Source organism: Dendrobates tinctorius, unplaced genomic scaffold (genome assembly GCF_039654945.1).
Source record: "Dendrobates tinctorius isolate UK_male_01 unplaced genomic scaffold, ASM3965494v1 ptg000019l, whole genome shotgun sequence".
NCBI lineage: Eukaryota > Metazoa > Chordata > Amphibia > Anura > Dendrobatidae > Dendrobates > Dendrobates tinctorius.
The window spans coordinates 46,726,041-46,749,796 of NW_027361687.1; the positions used below are offsets into that span (position 1 = coordinate 46,726,041).

The 23,756-nt window shown below is 46.4% G+C and overlaps 1 protein-coding gene across 1 annotated transcript in view; it reads right to left on the reverse strand.

Annotated features, from left to right (window-relative positions):
* Positions 1 to 23,332, reverse strand: part of ITGA10 (integrin subunit alpha 10) — an 88,600-nt gene extending 65,268 nt beyond the window's left edge. Inside the window, exons 1-7 of the mRNA XM_073566951.1 lie at positions 22,850 to 23,332; positions 20,504 to 20,615; positions 18,646 to 18,755; positions 18,387 to 18,475; positions 15,326 to 15,440; positions 14,884 to 15,011; positions 14,137 to 14,285 (exon numbers count right to left, since the gene is read on the reverse strand). Coding sequence (XP_073423052.1) covers positions 14,137 to 14,285; positions 14,884 to 15,011; positions 15,326 to 15,440; positions 18,387 to 18,475; positions 18,646 to 18,755; positions 20,504 to 20,615; positions 22,850 to 22,901 — 755 coding nt within the window. The 5' untranslated portion in view covers positions 22,902 to 23,332. The remainder of the gene's footprint in view (positions 1 to 14,136; positions 14,286 to 14,883; positions 15,012 to 15,325; positions 15,441 to 18,386; positions 18,476 to 18,645; positions 18,756 to 20,503; positions 20,616 to 22,849) is intronic.
* Between the last annotated feature and the right edge of the window lie 424 nt (positions 23,333 to 23,756).

The following is a 23,756-nucleotide window of genomic DNA, read 5'->3' on the forward strand; positions in this document are numbered from 1 at the left end:
TTAGCCACAAAAAAACCCCAGCACCTAAGGGAGAAGAGGATGGTCTAATATGACCCTTCTCCAACGACTCCTTAATATAGGATTGCATAGCCTCGTGCTCGGGTACAGATAAATTGAAGAGCCGACCCTTGGGAAATTTACACCCCGGGCTCAGCTCAATTGCACAGTCATGACTCCTATGAGGAGGCAAACACACAGACTCATTCTCACTAAATACATCATAAAAGTCAGCCAAATAGTCAGGAACATCATGCGACTGGGGAGAGGTGGAGAAAACAGGAGCATCACTAAGGGCACACCGACAACCCCAACTCACAACAGACACAGATTTCCAATCCAAACCTGGATTATGGATTTGCAACCAGGGAAACCCCAGAACAATGGTATCATGCAGATTATGCAACACCAAAAATCTGCAATTTTCCTGATGGTCTGGGGCGACCCGCATTACCACCTGGGTCCAAAACTGAGGTTTATTTTTCGCCAAAGGAGTCGCATCAATACCCCTCAAAGGGATAGGCGTCCGCAAAGGCGTCATAGGAAATCCACAACGTTTAGCAAAATCCAAGTCCATCAGGTTCAGAGCTGCTCCCGAATCCACAAAAGCCTTGGCGGAAAATGTGGACAGGGAGCAGATCAGAGTAATTGCCAGAAGAAACTTAGGTTGAACACCACCCACAGAAAACGTGTGAGCACAACGTTTCTCTCGTTTAGGGCAGACAGAAATAATATGCGAGGCATCTCCACAAAAAAACACAGCTTATTATGCCTTCTGAACTCCTGACGTTGCGCCCTGGACAAAACTCTATCACATTGCATAGGTTCAGACATTTGTTCAACAGGTGGCAACACCTCTCGTGCGGTCTTGCGTTCACGCCAATGCCGATCAACCTGAATGGCTAATTACATAGAATCGTCAAGACCAGAGGGAACAGGAAATCCCACCATAGTATCTTTTACGGTTTCTGACAAACCTTTCCGAAAGAGAGCTGCCAAGGCATCATCATTCCATGTAGTAAGGACCGCCCACTTTTGGAATTTTTGACAGTACAACTCTGCAGAATCCTGACCTTGGCTCAATGCCAACAGGGCCTTTTCAGCCTGATCAATAGCATTAGGTTCATCATACAACAACCCCAAGGCTTGAAAAAATGCATCCACATTATTTAGAATAGGATCATCAGGTTTCAAAGAAAACGCCCAATCCTGGGGATCGCTGCGCAGCAAAGAGATGACAATTTTAACCCGCTGCGCGGAGCTCCCCGACGAGTTAGGCTTCAAGGCAAAAAATAATTTACAATTATTCTTGAAATTCAAAAATTTAGACCGATCCCCAAAAAACACATCAGGAGTAGGGATCTTTGGTTCAGCAGCATGTGAATGAGTAAGATAAGCGGAAATTCTCCCACTTCCGCAGCAAGCTGCTCCACATGATCAGACAATTGCTTCATCTCCATTGAGAGAAAAAAAAATTCCCCCTACGGCCTCAGAGATATAGAGGAAAAAATATACAGAAAGAAATTCTGACACTTTTTTTTTTCTTTCTGCTATTGAGTACCCTAGGATCTGCGGTATGGCCGGTGATTCTGTTATGGATGAGACACCGAAGGAGGAAAAAACAAAAATAATAGCTAAGTCCAGAAAACCAGAGAAGTTGGCAGCTATCGGATTGCAGACCCCTGAACCTATCCACAACAACTAGCAGTAGCCGTGGGGGGTTCCTACGGTGACCTAGACCCCTCGATCACAGCCGGAGAACTAAATTAGCCTAAAGACAGAAAGGGGAAATCTAAACTGCCCCAGAGCAGACCCCAAAGCAATAGGCAGCCCCCAACAGATAATGACTGTGAAGCAAGATGAAAAACACTAACACAGATAGAAAGATAGGTTGAGCAAATGATGGGGCCCAAGCTAACTAAATAGGACAGGATAGAAAAGCTGCTGTCTGCAATCCGCAAAGACCCTATCCAAAAATGTACCAACAGACTGATAGGAGAAACAGGCCCTGACTATATCAGCACTCAGGTATATTCTGAAGACAAAGCCAGAGATCAACAGATCAGAGACAAAAATGGAATTCAGCTCACCCCCGCCCGGGGATGGCTGAACTCCAAAAAAACAAGGCAAACAAAACCAGAACTAAAGTGTACAAAAGGCAGAGCAAAACTTAGCAAAACTCACCCCCAATCCTGATATGCATGGTCCCCTCACCCCCCTTTCCTGGTATGCATGGTCCCCTCACCCCCCCTTTCGTGGTATGCATGGTCCCCTCACCCCCTCTTCGTGGTATGCATGGTCCCCTCACCCTCCTTTCTTGGTATGCATGGTCCCCTCACCCCCCAATCCTGGTATGCATGGTCCCCTCAACCCCCTATCCTGGTATGCATGGTCACCTCACCCCCCAATCCTGGTATGCATGGTCCCCTAACCCCCCAATCCTGCTATGCATGGTCCCCTCACCCCCCAATCCTGCTATGCATGGTCCCCTCACCCCCCAATCCTGGTATGCATGGTCCCCTCACCCCCCTTTCTTGGTATGCATGGTCCCCTCACCCCCCAATCCTGGTATGCATGGTCCCCTCAACCCCCTATCCTGGTATGCATGGTCCCCTCACCCCCCAATCCTGGTATGCATGGTCCCCTCTCCCCCCAATCCTGCTATGCATGGTCCCCTCACCCCCCAATCCTGGTATGCATGGTCCCCTCACCCCCTATCCTGGTATTCATGGTCCCCTCACCCCCCAATCCTGGTATGCATGGTCCCCTCACCCCCCAATCCTGGTATGCATGGTTCCCTCACCCCCCTTTCCTGGTATGCATGGTCCCCTCACCCCCCTTTCCTGGTATGCATGGTCCCCTCACCCCCCTTTCCGTGTAGCCGCGACCAATCAGCAACGCGGCCTAGTTGCCGCGACCAATCACTGCCGCGGCCCTGTACAAAAATAATATTAAAAGATAAAAAAAAGTTATTCTCACCTTCTGACGGCCTCCTGTCTTCTTTCCACGCGCCCGGTCTCGCGTTCCCAGTAATGCTTTGCGGCTTAGACCGCTGATGACGTCGGTCCTCTTTCTCGCTCTCGCGAGAGTGACGTCGGTCTCCTTTCTCGCTCTCGCGAGAGTGACGTCATCAGCGGTCTAAGCCGCAAAGCATTACTGGGAACGCGAGGCCGAGCGCGTGGAAAGAAGACAGGAGGCCGTTGGAAGGTGAGAATAACTTTTTTTAATTTTAATTCTCTTTTTTACAGATTAAGGCCTGCGCCTGCCGCTGATTGGTTGCGGCCGCCAGTCAGCGGTAGCCGCAGCTTACCGTTACAAACAGCTGTGCCTGTCGCTGATTGGTTGCGGCCTGGCGGGGGCCTGGCGGCTGCGACCAATCAGCGGCCCGTGATTTCGGTTACAGACAGACACGATAAGGCGTTTATACATATATATAGATATATGTAATATATAAAGCTCAATGTGGGTGTGTATGTGTGTATGTCCGGGATTGGCATCCGCACTGTCGCGGCTATGGCCACAAAATTTGGCACAGTCACACGTCTGGACCCCGAGAGCGTCATAGGCTATGTTGTGAGGCAAAATTTTAACCCCGCGTGTTCTAATTCACCAAACAATTTTGCCCCTATCTACATAATGGGGCAAAAGTGTATGTATGTATTGGCATCTGCACCGTCGTAGCTACAGCCACAAAATTTTGCAAAGTCACATGTCTGGACCCCGAGAGCGTCATAGGCTATGTTGTGAGGCGAAATTTTTACCCCGCGCGTTCCAATTCACCAAACAATTTTGCCCCTATCTACATAATGGGGAAAAAGTGAAAGGAAAAGTGTTGGAGGCAAATTGACAGCTGTCAGATGTGAACAAGGGGGACTTAAAGAATGAGAGCGATGGCGCCAAACAGTATATACCGTACAGTTGCTAAGGTGGGGCCCTGACATGGGATACTCACCACACACGGGGATATGAACACACACACAAAATGTGCCACACACTACCACGTGCTTCAACACATATACCACCCTCAGCACACATTTCACCACACATACACCAACCTCGCCACATAAAAGTCACCACTCAAAACTCGCCACGCTGTCCCAGAGCTGTTTAAAAGATGAAAAATGAGCTGTGATTGGCTGCTATCAGCAACAGTTTTCTTTGTAGACAGTTGTGGTAACTGAGGCCTATTATTCTTACCATTTCTATGGTGTTATTGTCCTTCTGTAAAGCTGGAAATAACACAATTTATTACCGTACCAACACAGACCACCCTCTGACACAGACTGCAGGGGGAACCCAGTATCACACAGGATAGGATGAGATACACGGCTCAGCAGTCAGTATCACACAGGATAGGATTAGATACACAGCTCAGCAGTCAGTATCACACAGGAGAGGATTAGATACATAGCTCAGCAGACAGTATCACACAGGATAGGATTAGATACACAGCTCAGCAGTCAGTATCACACAGGATAAGATTAGATACGCAGCTCAGCACACAGTATCACACAGAATAGTATTAGATACACGGCTCAGCAGACAGTATCACACAGAATAGGATTAGATACACGGCTCAGCAGTCAGTATCACACAGGATAGGATTAGATGCATGGTTTTTATGTGCAATACAATCATTATATTTTGTTATAACTAACCACAGTTGGTTACTATGCCCAGGCAACGCCGGGCTCTTCAGCTAGTGTATGTATATATATATATATATATATATATATATATATATATAAAAATCAAAAAAGATGGAGGCAGCACACCATATGAAATTTTAGAAAGAAGTGTTATTTAATAGCCCATATGGCGACGTTTCGGTCTTGAGTGCAGACATTTACAGGAGATGCCCAGGTTATACCAGCTGTACATATATAATTATGTACAGGGGATTTCCAGGTTATACCAGCTGTGCATATATAATTATATACAGGAGATACCGGGTTATACCAGCTGTACATATATAATTATATACAGGGGATGCCCAGGTTATACCAGCTGTACATATATAATTATATACAGGAGTTGCCCAGGTTATACCAGCTGTGCATATATAATTATATCCAGGAGATTCCCAGGTTATACCAGCTGTACATATATAATTATATACAGGAGATGCCCAGGTTATACCAGCTGTACATATATAATTATATACAGGAGATACCCAGGTTACACCAGCTGTACATATATAATCATATACAGGAGATGCCCAAGTTATATCAGCTGTACATATATAATTATATACAGGAGTTGCCCAGGTTATACCAGCTGTACATATATAATCATATACAGGAGATGCCCAAGTTATACCAGCTGTACATATATAATTATATACAGGAGCTGCTCAGGTTATACCAGCTGTACATATATAATCATATACAGGACATACCCAGGTTATATCAGCTGTACATATATAATTATATACAGGAGATGCCCAGGTTATACCAGCTGTACACATATAATTATATACAGAAGATGCCCAGGTTATACCAGCTGCACATATATAATTATATACAGGAGATGCCCAGGTTATACCAGCTGTACACATATAATTATATACAGAAGATGCCCAGGTTATACCAGCTGTACATGTATAATTATATACAGGAGATGCCCAGGTTATACCAGCTGTACATATATAATTATATACAGGAGTTGCCCAGGTTATACCAGCTGTACATATATAATCATATACAGGAGATGCCCAAGTTATATCAGCTGTACATACAGTAGGTACGGAAAGTATTCAGGCCCCTTTAAATTACTGTTAGTATGACAGAAAAGGTGTGGAAAAGTTCACAGAGTATGGATACTTTTTAAAGGTACTATATATATATATATATAATTGTATACAGTGTATATAGTGGGTACTGAAAGTATTCAGACCCCTTTAAATGTTTCACTCTTTGTTTCATTGCAGCCATGTGCAGATAAATTTGCACATAAATTTCTACATTTCTGTTTTTTTCAGTCAAGATGTGCTGCAGAGTGTACATTAATGAGAAAAAAATGAAATTTCTTGAATTTACCAAATGGCTGCAAAGAAACAAAGAGTAAAAATTTAAAAGGGTCTGAATACTTTCCGTATCCTCTGTATATAATTATATATATAGTACCTTTAAAAAGTATCCATACTCTGTGAACTTTTCCACACCTTTTCTGTGATACTAACACTAAGCACCAAGTATTTGTGAAGTTTAAAGGAAATAATATTATTATATTAATTTTTTTAAAAATACATGTGCATTTGTATTTATCCCTCATGTATCTGATTCCCCTAAATAAAATCCAGAGTGACCAATTCCCTCCAGAAGTGACATACCATATAAACTCGTGTAAAAGCCGACCCGAGTAGAAGCCAACCCCCCCCCTATTTTTGCCACAAAAAAACTGGGAAAACTTATAGACTCGCATATAAGTCTAGGGTGGAAAATGCAGCAGCTACTGGTAAATTTCAAAAATAAAAATAGATACCAATAAAAGTAAAATTAATTGAGACATCAGTAGGTTAAATGTTTTTGAATATCCATATTGAATCAGGAGCCCCATGTAATGCACCATACAATTCATGATGGGCCCATTAGATGCTCCATACAAAATGCACCCCATATAATGCTGCACAAAGGTTAATAATGGCCCCTTAAGATGCTCCAAAGAATAATATGCCCCATATGTTGCTCCATAAAGGTTTTGGCCCCATAAGATGTTTCATAGATTATGCCCCATATGCTGCCCCATAAGATGCTCCATAGATTATGCCCCATAAAATGCTCCATAGATTATGCCCCCATAAGATGCTCCATAGATTATGCCCCCATAAGATGCTCCATAGATTATGCCCCATAAGATGCGCCATAGATTATGCCCTGTGAGAATCATGTGGGAATAGTGGATGAGGGCAGGTATATCTCACCCAGATTCCTTTCCTATGTGGCCTAGTCTGGTCAGTATCGCACCTGCTTGCTAATGAATAATGGGAGGTGGATATAAAAGGATGCCAGGTGGTTGTGTGAGTGTCTCAGCCTGGGAACACAGAGAGCCTGTCTGTGTGAGAGACACACGTGAGTGGAAGCAGTGCCCACTGCAACTGTGGTTTGGCTGGACGGGAGAAGCCCGCCAGTTGGTAGTTAGGTTGTCCATTGTTTAGTTAGTGCCGGACAGGCAAGAATTTGTTTTATGTTTTATTTCCTTTTGCATTGCTTTCACCGTTAATAAACCTGACCCAGGGTCAGTTACACCCGAATCCCAGCTCTGCGCCTGAGTTTCATGCTGAATGCACGTGACCTTTTACCCCAGCAAAGGCGATCCCGGAGTGTTTTATCACATTGTGGTGGAGAACGCGGGCATCACGTTGCAAGCATGAGCATGGAGGACGTGGTGAAAGCGCTGGTACAGTCCACCGCCGTCCAGCAAGAAGCTAATCGGGTGATGATGGCCCAGCTGAAGGAGTTGGTGGACATGACAGTTACTGATCGTTCGCTTCTCCAGCAGGAGGCGCAGCGCTTGGCAAGCTTACCTGAGCTTAACCTGGAAGCCGAGTCGAGAGTGATTCACGTGAGTCGGTACTGGCAGAAGATGACGACCGAAGATGACGTCGAGGCATACCTGACCATGTTTGAACGGACGGCGGTGCAAGAAAAATGGCCGAAGGCACGATGGGCCGGCCTGATTGCCCCGTTTCTTTCCGGTGAGGCCCAAAAGGCTTATTATGACTTAGAGCCTGAAGCTGCGCAGGACTTTGACAAACTGAAAGCCGAGATCTTGGCCCGGCTGGGAGTGACGACCGCTGTCCGTGCACTTAGAGAGTGCATTAATGGACTTATCAGCCGGATAAACCACCGCGGTCACAGATGTTCGACCTGATCCACGTGACGAAGAAGTGGCTACAACCCGAGGTGTTGACAGCGCCAGAGATAATCCAGAGAGTCGTCATGGACAAGTACCTGAGAGCTCTACCACCAGCCCTTAGGAAGTGGGTAAGCCATGGAAATCCTACGACGGCAGATCAACTGGTGGATCTGGTTGAACGTTACTCCGTGGCGGAAGGACTCCGAAACGACGCTACCCCACCTCGTTCTTCATCATCTCCACGTGGAACCGGTAAGACTGTTCCAGGGAGTAGGGGAGATGGAAAAATCCCTAAGACAGTGGGGGAGGAAACCGGGACTGCCCGCACTGCGAGGCCGAGAGTAACGAACTATGGTCTAAGCAAGGGGCCCGTTAGGTGTTTCCGCTGCCAAGAGATGGGACACATTGTTGCGAACTGTCCGCTCACTACTGAACCCATGCAGTGCGACGTCACAGACTCTAAAAACCGCATGTCTATGGTTGCACGGGTAGTGAGTGTGAATGCCGGTCAAAAGGATGTGGAAAAACACTTGTGTGATTTAACTGTTGATGGCAAAAATGTGGTGGCATTGTTAGACTCGGGAAGTGTTGTGACTCTGGTGAAGGCCAGTCTGGTGTCAGCCCCGACTGGACCATCAGACAAATTTTCTGTAACGTGTGTGCATTGAGACACCTGTTCGTACCTCACCACGGTCATATGCATTACTACTTCCTATGGGTCTGTGCAACATAAAGTGGGACTCGTCCCGGAGTTATTGCATGATGTTATCCTGGGCCGGGATTTTCCCCACTTCTGGCAATTGTGGGAGAATCAGTTGATGCCCTCGGGTAATAGTGTACACGATTCTTCTCCCAGGGCGCGTGTGGGTCCCGAACCCCTGGAAGAGGTCTCCCCGGAAGACTCTGGGGAAGAGTCTGCGGGAAATGACCTGCAGTTCCCGTTTTCAGTCATGGCGGGTGATACGGAGGAGACCGGGGAAGAGGAGGAGGCCGACAGCCGTCCACCTCCCCGTTTGCCGGATTTAGAAGTTCAGAAAGGTGACTTCCAAAGCGAGCAAATAAAGGATCCTACCCTTTCTCAGGCTAGGACAAATGTAAAAGTGATAAATGGGGTACCCGTAGAACCTGGCTCTAGGCTGGCATATCCTTACATGGTTCTGGAGAATGATTTACTCTTTCAGATAGAGAAAAAGGGGGAAGATACGGTGCAACTATTAGTCGTGCCAAAACCCTACCGGCGGCAGGTGCTGGACCTGGCCCACGGACATGTGATGGGAGGTCACCTGGGAGTCCAGAAAACCACCGAAAGGATATTACACTGTTTTGTTTGGCCAGGCATGCATCACGATATTCGAGTATATTGTGAGTCTTGTCCTGACTGCCAAGCCTCTGCACCTAAGCCCCGGTTCTGTAGCCCTTTGGTACCCCTACCTATTATTGAAGTCCCGTTTGAGAGGATTGGGATGGATTTAGTTGGGCCCCTTCCACGGTCTGCACGTGGACACCAACATATCCTGGTCATCTTGGATTATGCCACTCGTTACCCGGAGGCCATCCCTTTGCGTAACACGGCCACTAAGACGATTGCCAAGGAACTGGTGCATGTGTTTAGTCGGGTCGGTATACCAAAACAGATACTCACCGACCAGGGGACCCCCTTTATGTCCAGGGTAATGAAGGAGCTCTGCCGATTGTTACAAATCGAACCGTTACGCACATCCGTGTATCACCCTCAAACAGACGGGTTGGTCGAACGGTTCAATAAAACTCTGAAGCAGATGCTGAGAAAGGTGATAGACAAGGATGGGAAGAACTGGGACTATTTACTTCCGTATTTGCTTTTTGCCATCAGGGAAGTACCCCAGTCTTCCACGGGATTCTCGCCTTTCGAGTTATTGTACGCCCGACGTCTGCGCGGACTGTTAGATGTTGCAAAAGAAACCTGGGAGGGTCAGGTCACTCCATTTAAAACAGTGATAGATCACGTCACACAAATGCAGGACCGTATTGCGGCTGTTATGCCTATCGTCAAAGAACACATGATACAGGCTCAAGGAGCCCAAAAACGAATCTATGATAGGGGCGCCAAGATCCGTACGTTTGCACCCGGAGATAGGGTGTTGATCCTGGTCCCCACGGTGGACAGTAAGTTCCTGGCAAAGTGGCAGGGCCCCTTTGAGATCAAGGAAAGAGTTGGTGAAGTAAACTACAAAGTATACCAGGCAGGTAAACGGAAACCTGAACAGATCTATCATGTAAATCTGATAAAGCCCTGGAAGGATCGGTCTGCCTTGTCAGCGGAGCTGGCCCGTCCCGTCTGCTCGCATACCGTACCGGAGGTACGGGTTGCAGAGACTCTCTCGGAGCGGCAAAAGACTGAGGTCAGGCAGTTTCTACTTCACAACCAAAAGTTTTTCTCAGAAAAGCCCGGGCAGACTATGCTAATGAAACATGACATCGTAACGGAACCTGGTGTCACAGTTCACGTAAAGCCCTACTGAATCCCGGAAGCGCGCCGTGAAGCCGTTTCCCGAGAAGTGAAGGCAATGTTAGAGTTAGGTGTCATTGAGGAATCGCACAGTGCGTGGTCCAGCCCGATTGTGCTAATTCCTAAACCGGACGGCACCATCCGGTTCTGCAATGACTTCAGGAAACTGAATGCGGTCTCAAAATTTGATGCCTATCCTATGCCCCGGGTCGACGAGTTAATAGATCGGTTAGGAAAAGCCCGGTACATTACGACCCTAGATCTAACAAAGGGGTATTGGCAGATCCCTCTGGCTGAGGCTGCCAGAGAAAAGACGGCATTTGCTACGCCGGAAGGTTTATTTCAGTATGTGTATATGCCGTTTGGAGTGCACGGGGCACCGGCAACCTTCCAGAGACTGATGGATCGAGTCCTGAGGCCACATAGGCGGTACGCTTCGGCCTATTTGGATGACATTGTCATTTACAGCTTGGACTGGGAGACTCATCTCCAGAAAGTACAAGCTGTGATTGACGACCTGTGGGAGGCAGGTCTAACCGCGAACCCCAAGAAATGTCACATCGGGCTAGAAGAAGCCCGGTATTTGGGGTATGTAATTGGGAGGGGTGTTGTTAAACCCCAGGTTGATAAGATTCAGGCGGTTCAGGACTGGCCACAACCTGTCAACAAGAAACAGGTGCAAGCCTTCCTGGGGATCGCCGGTTATTATCGCCGGTTCATACCCAATTTTGCAGCCATCGCTACCCCCCTGTCGGATCTTACAAAAGGGAAAGACTCCGTCATGATTAAATGGAGTTTAGCGGCTGAAGAAGCCTTCCATAGCCTAAAACGGGCACTTTGCTCTCAGCCCGTACTGGTGACTCCGGACTTCCGCAGTGAGTTTGTGGTACAAACGGATGCCTCTGATACCGGTATCGGGGCCGTACTCTCACAAGTGAGGGACGGAGTGGAACACCCAGTCCTCTATCTCAGCAGGAAGCTGAATAAACACGAGCAAAGATATGCAGTCGTAGAAAAAGAGTGCCTCGCCATTAAGTGGGCTCTAGAGGCCCTCAAATATTACCTGGTGGGCCGAAAGTTCAGGCTGATCACTGACCATGCCCCTCTCAAGTGGATGCACTTGAACAAGGAACGGAATAGCTGGGTGACCCGGTGGTTCCTTGCCCTGCAGGCCTACACTTTTACGGTGGAGCACCGCCCAGGGGTACAGATGGGAAATGCAGATGCCCTGTCCCGAGTGCACTGTTTGGCGGGTGTCATTGCTCGACCGGGGTGGTCTGAGCAGAGGGGGGGGGGATATGTGAGAATCATGTGGGAATAGTGGATGAGGGCAGGTATATCTCGCCCAGATTCCTTTCCTATGTGGCCTAGTCTGGTCAGTATCGCACCTGCTTGCTAATGAATAATGGGAGGTGGATATAAAAGGATGCCAGGTGGTTGTGTGAGTGTCTCAGCCTGGGAACACAGAGAGCCTGTCTGTGTGAGAGACACACGTGAGTGGAAGCAGTGCCCACTGCAACTGTGGTTTGGCTGGACGGGAGAAGCCAGTTGGTAGTTAGGTTGTCAATTGTTTAGTTAGTGCCGGACAGGCAAGGATTTGTTTTATGTTTTATTTCCTTTTGCATTGCTTTCACCGTTAATAAACCTGACCCAGGGTCAGTTACACCCGAATCCCAGCTCTGCGCCTGAGTTTCATGCTGAATGCACGTGACCTTTGACCCCAGCAAAGGCGATCCCGGAGTGTTTTATCACAGCCCCCATAAGATGCTCCATAAGATGCTCCATAGATTATGCCCCATAAGATGTTCCATAGATTATGCCCCCTTAAGATGCTCCATAGATTATGCCCCCATTAGATGCTCCATACATTATGCACCATATGTTGCCCCATAAGATGCTCCATACATTATGCCCCCATAAGATGCTCCATAGATTATGCCCCCATAAGATGCTCCATACATTATGCCCCCAAAAGATTCTTCATAGATTATGCTTCATATGCTGCTGCCGCTGCTGCAGATAAAAAAAAATGACATACCTCTTGTCGCTGGGCGCCAGATGCCGGGTCCTGAGCAGGCGGAGACACCGGCGTGCTATGGGGGACAGGTGCTGGTGTCGCCACTGGCTTAGGACCCGGCACCTGTGATATTTACCTGTACCGGGTCCATCTCTGCTCGCCGCTGTCTGCCGGGTCCTCTGCAGTGACGTTCAGCAGAGGGCGTGCACTGACTACGTCATTGCGCCCTCTGCTGTCTGAACGTCACTGACAGAGGACCTGGCAGACAGCGGCAAGCAACGATGGACCCGGGACAGGTGAATATCGCATATATACTTACCCCTCCTTGCGCGGTCTCTGCAGCTCCACTTCTCCACGGTCTCCCTTCCTTCAGGGGTCACATGGTACCTCTCATTAAAGCCATGAATATGCACATATTCATGACTTTAATAATCGGTACCACTTTACCGCTGAAGGAAGGAGCCTAAGACTGTGGGAGAAGCGGGGGGCTGCAGAGACGCGTCGGGGGGGTCAGCATGATCTGACACCTCCGCTCACCCTCCCCCGCTGACCCCCTGGCGTTTGTGACTCATGTATAAGCCGAGAGGGGGACTTTCAGCCCCAAAAAATGGGCTGAAAATCTTGGCTTATACGCGAGTATATATGGTAATTAGTAAATTGTGTCCAGCCATATATGACTTCTCAGTATAACTACAGCTGTTCTGTGAAGGCCTCAGAAGTGAGAACATTAGGGATCAAATAACATCATGAAAAACAAAGAGCACACCAGACAGGTCAGGGATAAAGAGAAAGGTAAACCAGGGTTTGGCTATAAAAAAAAATAGTCCAAGCTCTCAACATCCCACCACAGTTCAATCTATCATCTAAAAACGGAAGGAGTATGGTACAACTGCAAACCTACCAAGACATTGTCATCCACCTAATGTGGCATGGAGAGCAATAATTAGAGAGGCAACCAAAAGGCCCATGGTCACTCTGGAGGAGCTTCCGAGATCCACAGCTCAAGTGGGAAAATCTGTCTACAGAACAACCATTAGACCATGTTCATACGTTCAGTGGTTTGTCAGTATTTTACATAATTATTTGTAAGCAAAAACCGGGAGTTGAACAATCAGAGGAAAAGTGTAATAGAATCACATCACCACTTTTGTATTGTCACCCACTCCTGACTTTGGCTTACTTACTAATACTCATGTAAAATACTGACCAAATACTGATAGTGTGACCGTGGCCTTTGTCGTATACTCAACAAATTAGAACTTTTTGGGCTAAATGTAAAACGCTATGTGTTACAGAAAACTAACAATGCATATCACACCATTTTAACTGTCACACATGGTGGTGGCGGCATCATGCTATGGAGAGGCTTTTCTTCAGCAGGGGCAGGGAAGCTGGTCAGAGTTTATGGGAAGATGAATGAAACTAGATACAGGGTAATGATGGAGGAAAATCTGCTATAGGCTGGAAAAGACTTAAGACTGGGTGTAAGATCACCTTTCAGCTGGACACTGACCCTAATCATCCTGCCAGAACTACAATGGATGGTTTACATCAAAGCATATTCCTGTGTGTGAACAGCCCAGTCACAGTCCAGACCTAAATCCCATAAAGAATGTGTGGAAAGACATGGAAATTATTGATCACATAAGACTTCATTCAATGTCATGTCAAAGTGAAAAAATGTGGAAAAGTTCAGGGGGAATGAATACTTTTGCAAGGCACTCTATATCACTATAGAGGTTAGTTGCTAGTTATTCTGGTTTGGTTTCAGACATACCAGGCCTTGTGAATGGCAAATGCAGTGCGGGTCGCTCTTCCTTCCTGACGACTGATGTTCTTTGCAGCTTCCACCACTTCTTTTGAGGTGGCGTAATCCTTAAGGGACCATTCGTGGACTGCGATCTCTCCATACTGCAGAACCCCTACCTGTAAGAGAACAGTCTATGGACATAGCTGTAGTCATCCCCTCCACTTCCTCTGCCCTTGAGCCCTTAGATCAGATTTCGATGCCCAGGGTGAGATTTTGGATGACTCGTGCACAAATCTGCGCGGTTGTGTTTATGATTTGTGTGGCAAATTAGTTAATGTGCAGCGATCAGCGTCTGGGGCTATATAAAGTGGTCGGAACGCAGAATGGAAACCACACAGGAAGCGCTGACCTTGTAGGGACGAAGCTCCGTAGTCACAGAAATGTATACTGTGATATTTACTATTCTAGGGGGTCCAAATTTAAAAGGGCAGTATAGAAATAAAATGTATATGTATCTTCTAATGAAAGGGTGTGTAGCAAGAAACAAACTCCTCACAATACCCAGGACATCCGTCTCTGAGATTTTCCATTAAGTCTTCTAATTTATTTATTTTTCGTCTGGATTTGTCCACTAGGGGCCATGGTTTCCTTTTAAGTGCTCTCATGCTTAGACTGAGACATTTTTTAATTGGGTCGCTACATGAGAAATATCTTGAGCCTTTTTTTACTAGTTTTTTTAAATTAAGAAAACAGTAAACAAAACCAGTAGTTGACCTGGATCTGGTCCGGACTGATGAAAAACTTGCTGAGGATGTTACTGAGGAAATTTTGCACCTCGTTCCAGGGGTAGATGCTATTAGACCCGTCCAGCAGGATGACAATGTCCAGGTATGTGGAGCACCCTGGGGCGGAGAGAAGAGTGGAAGGACGCCAGATATTAATCCGTATGACACCCCTAAAAGACATGTACCCATGCAATACCCCTTAAATATTGCAATTTGACAGTACCCCAAAACTATATACCACATATATAAATGTACCCCATATATGTTTCAAAATTCTTTATAATTTTTTATGTGAATATGTCCACTAGGGGGCAATGTTACATTAACACTTCACGTTTATGCTCTGCCCAAACTTTTTTTTTTCAGATTCTGCACTGAACCCCCCCAAAAATCTCTCCATGCCTTGTATCTGGCACATTGTCATGACTCACTCTGCGCTGTGGGGGCGATGGTCCCTGTAGGCTTGAAGGATTTATCTACCCTGGTGCAGATTCCGGTGCTGTACATGGAGGTTCCGCATTCCTGGGACCAGAGAGGGGCGCAGGCCTACAGAGAAACAAAGGGAGAGGTAATCCTAAAATATTTGGAGATGATCAGTAACGACCCATCAGTGAGGGCATCTTCAGTTGGGTCACCAACCTGTTGGTCCAAGTCAAGAAAGGAAGAAAGGTTCCAGCTTCAGAAGTTGCAAAATATATTGAATTAAAAGGATTCCATCATGAGGGTAGACAGAGCTGTGTCTACCCTCATGATAGAATCATTTTAATTCAATACATTTTGCAATTTCTGAAGCTGGAACCTTTCATCGTCCACAAGTTGTCCCTTGCAGTTCCGTTTCTCAGGACGCCTGGAGCAGGGGTGAGCAGGTTCACTTTTTTCAGTCCAAGTCAAGGCCTCTTCATTTGGGTCATCGAACCTTTATTACAAGTCAAGGCCTCCTTGGTTGGGTCATTGACCCATCAGTCCAAGTCAGAGCCTACCTGGTAGGGACACCGACCCATCTGTCCAAGTCAGGGCCTCCTTGGGCCTCTTCAGTTACTGCACTAACCTAGCAGTTCAAGCTAGGGCCTCCTTGGTTGGGTCAGCGATTTGTCAGGCCAAGTCAGGGCCCTCTTGATTGGGTCATTGACCCATCAGTCCAAGTCAAGGCCTCCTCAGTAGGGTCACCAACCCATCAGTCCAAGTCAGAGCCTCCTCGGTAGGGACACCGACCCTTCAGTCAAAGTCAGGGCCTAAATAGCTGAGGCACTGACCCATCAGTCCAAGTCAGGGCCTCCTTGATTGGGTTACCGCCTTCTCAGTACGAAATAGGGCCTCCTCGGTTGGGTCACTCAAATCCTCAGTTCAAGTCAGGGCCTCCTCTGTAGTGTCACTGGCCCATCATTCCAAGTTAGGGCCTTTTTGGTTGGGTCACTGACCCATCAGTCTAAGGCCACATTCACACGTTCAGCATTTGGACAGTATTTCACATCAGCATTCGTAAGCCAAAACCAGGAGTGGGTGATAAATACAGAAGTGGTGACGTGTTTCTATTATACTTTTACTCTGATTGTTCCACTCCAGGTTTTGGCTTACATATACTGATGTAAAAAACTGACCAAATACTATAAGTGTGAATGTGGCCTAAGTCAGAGCCGCATCGGTTGATCTCCAACCTGTGAGTTCAAGTAAAGGTCTCCTCTGTTGGATCACTGAGGCATCAGTCCAAGTCAGGGCCACCTTGATTTGATCACTAACCCACCAGTCCAAGTCAGGGCCTCCTCGGTTTGGTCTCCAACCTGTTAGTCTAAGTCAGAGCCTCCTGAGTTGGGACACTGATCCATCAGTCTAAGTAAGTGCCTCCTCGGTTGGATCACTGACCCATCAGGCCAAGTCAGAGTCTCTCATTTTGGTCTCCAACCTGTGAATCCAAGTCAGGGCCTTCTCAGTTGGGACTATGATTCATGAGTCAGTAAATCTAAGGCTGGTTTCACACTTGCCTTTTTTTTGCGCTGTGATTTAGCGCAAAAAAACGCATGCGTTTTTCCCTATACTTTAACATGGGTGCGCATATGTGCGCATACACATGCGTTTGTATGCGCATGTGTTTTTTTGTAGTGTGCGCTCGGGCGCACAAAATGCATCCTGTTGTATTTTTTGCGCGTTCGACTTGCCCCCAAAAAACGCATGCGCACGCAATGCGTTTTTTTTACAGCAAAACACCCATTAAAGTCTATAATGCGCAAAAAAACGCATGTTTTTTTTTTAAAATGCACCAAAACCCGCAAAAAAATGCGCACAAACGCATGATGTGTTTTTTTCATGCGTTTGTGTGCTCAAAAAACGCGCAGCAAAAAAACGCAAGTGTGAAAGTAGCCTTAGTCAGGGCCTCCTCAACTGGATCACTGACACATCAGTCCACGTCAGGGCCTCATCAACTGGGTCCCTGGCCCATAAGTCCAAATCAGTGCCATCTTGGTTTGGCTACTGACTAGTGAGTCCAAGTCAAGGCCTCCTCGGTTGGGTTCTTAACCCATGAGTCCAAATCAGGACCTGTTTGGCCAGGTCTCTGACCCATCAGTTCAAGTTAGGATATCCTCAGCCAGGTCACCACTAACACATCAGTACAAATCAGGTCCTTTAACTCAGGTCACCACCAACCTATAAGTCAGCAGTCTCCATGACATTTAGACGTCGGGAACCACTCAATGACCTGTAGGATGTTCAATGGATAGGATCTTAGATTAACTAGAATTTATCTGATCCTTTCACCATCTTATACTGAATCTGGGTCCTGGTTTTTGAGTTTCTCCTAAACCCACCAGATTATTAATATTCTTGGCCAAGTCGTGGGCACCTCCCAACCACTGGTGCTTCGAATACCTGCACTATGTTTTTTTCTAGAGATCTCTGGACTTCAGCTCCGAGATGCTGACCCAATGAGAAATGATTACTCAGGAAGGAGCGGATGTTTTACCTGCCTTGGCCTCAGCAGTCACAAGACGCTTATTTTGGCACAAGACGTCAGCAATTGCTGGTCCAAGAGACCACAAGTATGCCCATACCCCCTGCCCCCTCCTGACATCTTCCTGCCATTAACTCATGAATTACCAGGGCAAGAAAAACATGCCAAGGAAAGCGTCAACCTAGAACTAGGTGGAAAATGGAGAACATGTCTAACTGACAGACAGTGGCCATGGTTTCAGTTTGTAAGTTATGGCATTATAGCGCTATTTTAGCAGCACTATGTTGCACTACTATATGTTCATGGCATGGCAATGTTACTAGGGCACTATTTTGCTTGTGCTATATGGTAGCACTACATGGACCTGGTATGTGACTTATTACGACACTATTCTGTGGGCGCTATATGGCAGAACTATATGTACATTGTATAGCAATTTTACCATTCAGTTCGTTACCAACCCAGAGTCTTACAGGACATACTGTATGAAAAGAGGTTTTGCAAAATGCACAACCCCTTTAAGGGTCAAAAACTTTCCATAAACTCACCACAAAACCGCCATGTGCATCCTGGGTCAGCGACATCCCGAAATGCATATTATTCATCTGCATGGAGATATTCTGAAGGGCAAGATCACCTTTAGCAATGAGATGATGAGGGGAGAGGGGAGGAAATATAGAAATAAGAGAGCCTCTTTAAATAATGTGGAACCATATGGAATGCATAGTGTTCTATCAGCGGCTGTGAAAGCTGGGTAACTATATGATGGCACTCCAGCCCCCTGCAGTATCACAGGAAGATACTCACCCAAGCTGATCTTGGTGCAGGGGGAATTACTGTGCGCTCCAACGGTGCATTTATATACTGCTCCTTGCCGGTTACCATCTGCCCCAGCCCAAGGCGCCCCCACCAGGATCCTGCGGGAATAGGAGGAGGCTAAGCAAAGTACAGAAATGTACATGAGGTCCAATTGTAGTACTGTGAGGTCCACATGTCTCAACGATTAGATACACGGTTCAGTGGACTTGTAACATGTTTTTGGCTCCGGCTCCCTCCCACCTTCCTCGGCAGGATACATGAGGCTGTGATTCTCATTTGTCAGATGGAGAAAACAGCCATTAAAAAAGAGGGGGGAAAAAAATTGTCTTAAAGTGACAGTACATTATTTTTTTAAGCCTTCACTCCTTGACCAGAAATGAGTCATGTCTGTGTCGTTATGTCTGCACACGAACATTCATTACCGGACACATTTTTCTACAATTTCCATCTGGATAAGTTATCAAATGGAACCTCTGCCTACCCGGGGGCAGAGAGGATATGAGGCACAAGGTACGAGAAGCTTGGATTTTCCCATCATTTACACACTGATGTAACTTGACCTAGAAAAGTACATTATCAGACTCTGTGTATTAAGGAGGTCCCCACGAGACCCCACTTCCTATAAGTGGGTTGTACGGTGAGACCCCATTAGCCCTTTCTCATCTAGAACTCAGGACTCTTGTATGAATACTGCTGAATTCCACTGCTCTCCCTTACACAGCCACTACGGTACATGATACAATCGTGTTTACATTCAGCCACCACTAGGGGAGCTCAGTTACATATTTATGAGCTCCCCCTAGTGGTGGCTGCATACAGATTCTTATCACATATCTCTGCATACAGGGAGCTCCCCCTAGTGGTGGCTGCAGAGAGCACCTTATCATGTATCTCTGTGTACAGAGAGCTCCCACTAGTGGTGGATGCAGGCAGATTCTTATCATGTATCTCTGTATACATGGAGCTCCCCCTAGTGGAGGCTGCAGGCAGAATCTTATCATGTATCTCTGTATACAGGGTGCTCCTCCTAGTGGTGGCTGCAGAGAACATCTTATCATGTATCTCTGTATACAGGAAGGTCCTCCTAGTGGTGGCTGCAGACAGAATCTTATCATGTATCTTTGTATGCAGGGAGCTCCCCCTAGTGGTGGCTGCATATAGGATCTTATCATATATCTCTGCATGCAGGGAGCTCCCCGTAGTGGTGGCTGCAGACAGAATCTTATCATTTATCTCTGTATATAGAGAGCTCCCCCTAGTGGTGGCTTCAGAAAGAATCTTACCATGTATCTCTGTATACAGGGAGCTTCCCCTAATGGTAGATGTATGCATATTCTTGTCATGTATCTCTGTGTACAGGGAGCTCCCCCTAGTGGTGGCTGCAGTCATATCTTTTCATATATCTCTGTATACAGGGAGCTCCCCCTAGTGGTGGCTGCAAACAGAATCTTATCATGTATCTCTGTATACAGGGAGCTCCCCCTAGTGGTGGCTGCAGAGGGCACCTTCTGTATCTCTGTATACAGGGAGCTCCCCCTAGTGGTGGCTGCAGACAGAATCTTATCATATATCTCTGCATACAGGGAGCTCCTCCTAGGGTTAATGCAGACAGAATCTTATCATGTATCTCTGTATACAGGGAGCTCCCCCTAATGGTGTCTGTGGACAGAATCCTATCATGTATCTCTGTATACAGGGAGCTTCCCCTAGTTGCGGCTGTGGACAGAATCTTACCAATGATTACTTGTAGCATGACTTAGAATATTTCCATTTAACTTGCACCCCCTGTTTTTCTGCATTTTGGAAGCATTAAATAAAGAGGTGATAATAGTGACATGTAACTCACAATTTCTCTCCGTCTGCTTCATGCTGAAGAACTCTGTATCCAAACTGAGCGTCTTCTGGACCCCGGAAAATGTGCGGCCGCTTAGCATCAATGTTAAATGAAATTACAAAGTCTTCAATAAAAAAAAATAGGGTTAATCTCCAGCATGTGTGATGCCATCCACCGCGCCTCTTATCAGTGACAGTGCAGTGACAGTAAAGAGGCTGCAGTGACAATAATGGGGTAGCAGTGACATCCTATGACAGTAGGGTGCTGCAGTGACAATGGGAGCGTTAGAGTAATTGAAGGCGAGTGCTGTGACTCCGGTGGATAGAATGACTTTGGGTGCTTTGGTGATAGTGAAGGGGGTATGGTGACTGGGGTTTGCTAGGGTAACTGTTGTTTGCTGGGGTAACGGTCAGGAGGACTGCAGTAATTTTTGGGGGGCAAAGGTCACTTCTAGGGTCTGGAGTGACAGTGGGGGATACACTGACTTAAGGGGACTATCGTGGCTGCTGTGTTGAGGTGGTCTTTATAGTGTGGGGGTTGAGTTTAAGGTTGCAAACTTTGCTATTTAGATTCTGAGTGGAGACTGTAAATTATAGCCTGTAGATGACTAAATACACCCTACAATATCTATAAATACTCATCACCCACATCTCAGGACACCTCACCCGGCAAGCACTCACGGTTATTTGAGTGGGGACAGAGAATAAAAATATTTACTGAAGACAATGGCAGGAATAATTGTCCGGTCACTGGGGTCAGAGGAGACCCAGTACCGCCCCCAGACACAGCAAGGATGAGGTGGGCAACACTTAATGGGGATGTGTAGCAATTTGAGGGTAATGTATGCTTACTGACTCATCAGCATTTACGATTTTCGGACCCCCCCATGTGTCACTTCTTGAGGAACCTCCAAATACAAAATGTCTCCAACAGTTAATAAACATGATGGAAGTTTCATGATCCCATTGGCTTACTACATGCATGGAGATAATTGGGGGGATAATGATATGGAAAAATAAAAGTAGGGGGATATATGATGGAGGAGTCATTTTTTTCAAAGATACAACCCCAAATATATTGGACCCATGAGAGACAGAACTCAAGGAGTGGTAAGTGTGAGGTCTCCAGGGATTCTCCTTGTCTGAGCAGCTGAAAGACAAAGAATTCCAGCTCAGACTACGGGAACGAAGAAAGCTCATAGAATGTAGGATGATGTTGTCTCTCTTGGACCCGCAAAACCAACAACAAAGATTCCCTGAGATTGAGAACTACACTAGAAGCCACTAGTGCTCCAACATTGTACCTACAGTATTGTCAACACTGGAACTGTAAAAGCGACACCAGACCCTCAAGAGCAAAAAAACTAGATCTACGAATGACAACACTGGCACCATGAAAAATTAACATTGTACCGACAAGACCCACAATGTGATCATCAACTCTGATATCTCAAGACAAGCAACACTAAACTTACAAGAACGATAACATAGAGACTAAACTGGACCTACAAGAACGACACTACAACCGCAAAAGAGTCAAGACTGGACCAACAAGAATTTATCACCAGACCCTAGAGAGGAACAACATTGGACCTTTAAGAATAATAGTAGAGAACAAACGAGCATGACAAAACCAGATCTACAAAAACGACAACCTTGGACCCTGAATTGGAACCACACTGGACTAAGTTTGGATGTGGGCAAAGCAAATTTGAGTCTTCATGGCTCTGCTGCTCCCCAGAGTAAATTCAGAATCATGTGCGTTGATAATTGATAAGGATTTTTTATTGGTAGCAAGAAAATTTGTTTCACGACTGTATCGGTCCTTCATAGGATCCTCAAGATCAATAACACTGGATCTACAAGAAAGATAATCCTGGATCTACGAGAGCAACGACACCAGTCCCATGAAATAGAGATAATATTATACTGACAAAAGCAACAACTCTGGACGTTTGACAACTAGAACATTGGGCCCATGAGAATGATCATTCTGGACCAATAAGAAGGGCAACACTGGATCCTCAAGTGACAATAAGGACCAGAAGGAACGACACCTTTCGTCATGTGAGAGTGACAACACTGGACCCACAAGAATGACAACATCAAACCCATGAGATTGATAACACCAAACCAACAAGGGTATCAACACTGAATCCACAAGTGTCATTGTACTGTACCGGACAGGTAGGAATGACAACAGTAGACCTTTGAAAGAGATAACACTGGACTGAAAAGTGCAATAATATGACCCACCAGAGAGAAAATACAGGACCCCTGAACGTGAACACTCCTGACCCATTTTAGAGGACAACTTTCAACAAGTGGACACTGTTAGAGCCCCAGAATCCAGGCTTACCATGTGTGGACAGGAGGAAGAGGAGGAAGGTGAGGGATCTGCTATGCTCCATAGTCACAGCTCAGGCGATGGGGAGGAAGAAAGTGCCCAGAATTTAGGATGCAGATGGGTGTTCCCCAGCCACAAGCTGAAAGCTCGCTCTGTCCTCAGTCCTTGAGTCTCCTGCCCCTTTCATTGGCAGCTAAAAATAATCCTGTTTTTTCCTGGACCCGCTGCCTGTAAAATCAGGGGCAGCTGCCCAGAGGCGTGGATACATGGAACTGCCACCCAGCAGAGGGGAAAACTGCCCCAAGCCACAGAGACGTGGATGATGAAGGGGTCAAGGTGAAATTCAACAAGCAGTTGAGGATGCGGGGGCGGAACATCTGCAGCACTTCAGGGGGTTAACACTTAGAAAAAGCTCTTCATCCGCCCCCCCTCTTATTACAACCTCGTCAGTCCAAGGCTCTCTACGATGGTCACCCATCTTTTCCAGACCCCTGAATGGCAACGTAAATATGCACATAGTCAGAGGAACAATACATCCTCATTACTAAGCAAATTACAAGTCCAGGATTTGGGACAGGGTGAGACCGATGCGCTGAGCTGGACTTTCTGTGGTCTAGTGATGGAATGTTGCTGTTCCATGATCCGTCTTTACGTATACTTATTAACCTCATACTTGTGCTGTCAGTGTATGATGAGAGTTGTAGTTTCACAACAGCATGAATACTGCAGGTGGCGGATTACGAAATTAAAAACAGATTGGGAAAGTGCATGATAGCAATTCCAGAAAATATGAAGTCTATAGACTAAAGCATGACCAATAATTTGCTGACAGATTATTGCCCCCAACGTTTACACCACAAGGCCAAGCTCTATACACGAGGTGTCAGCATATGTGAAAATGGATTAGTAATTTACATAA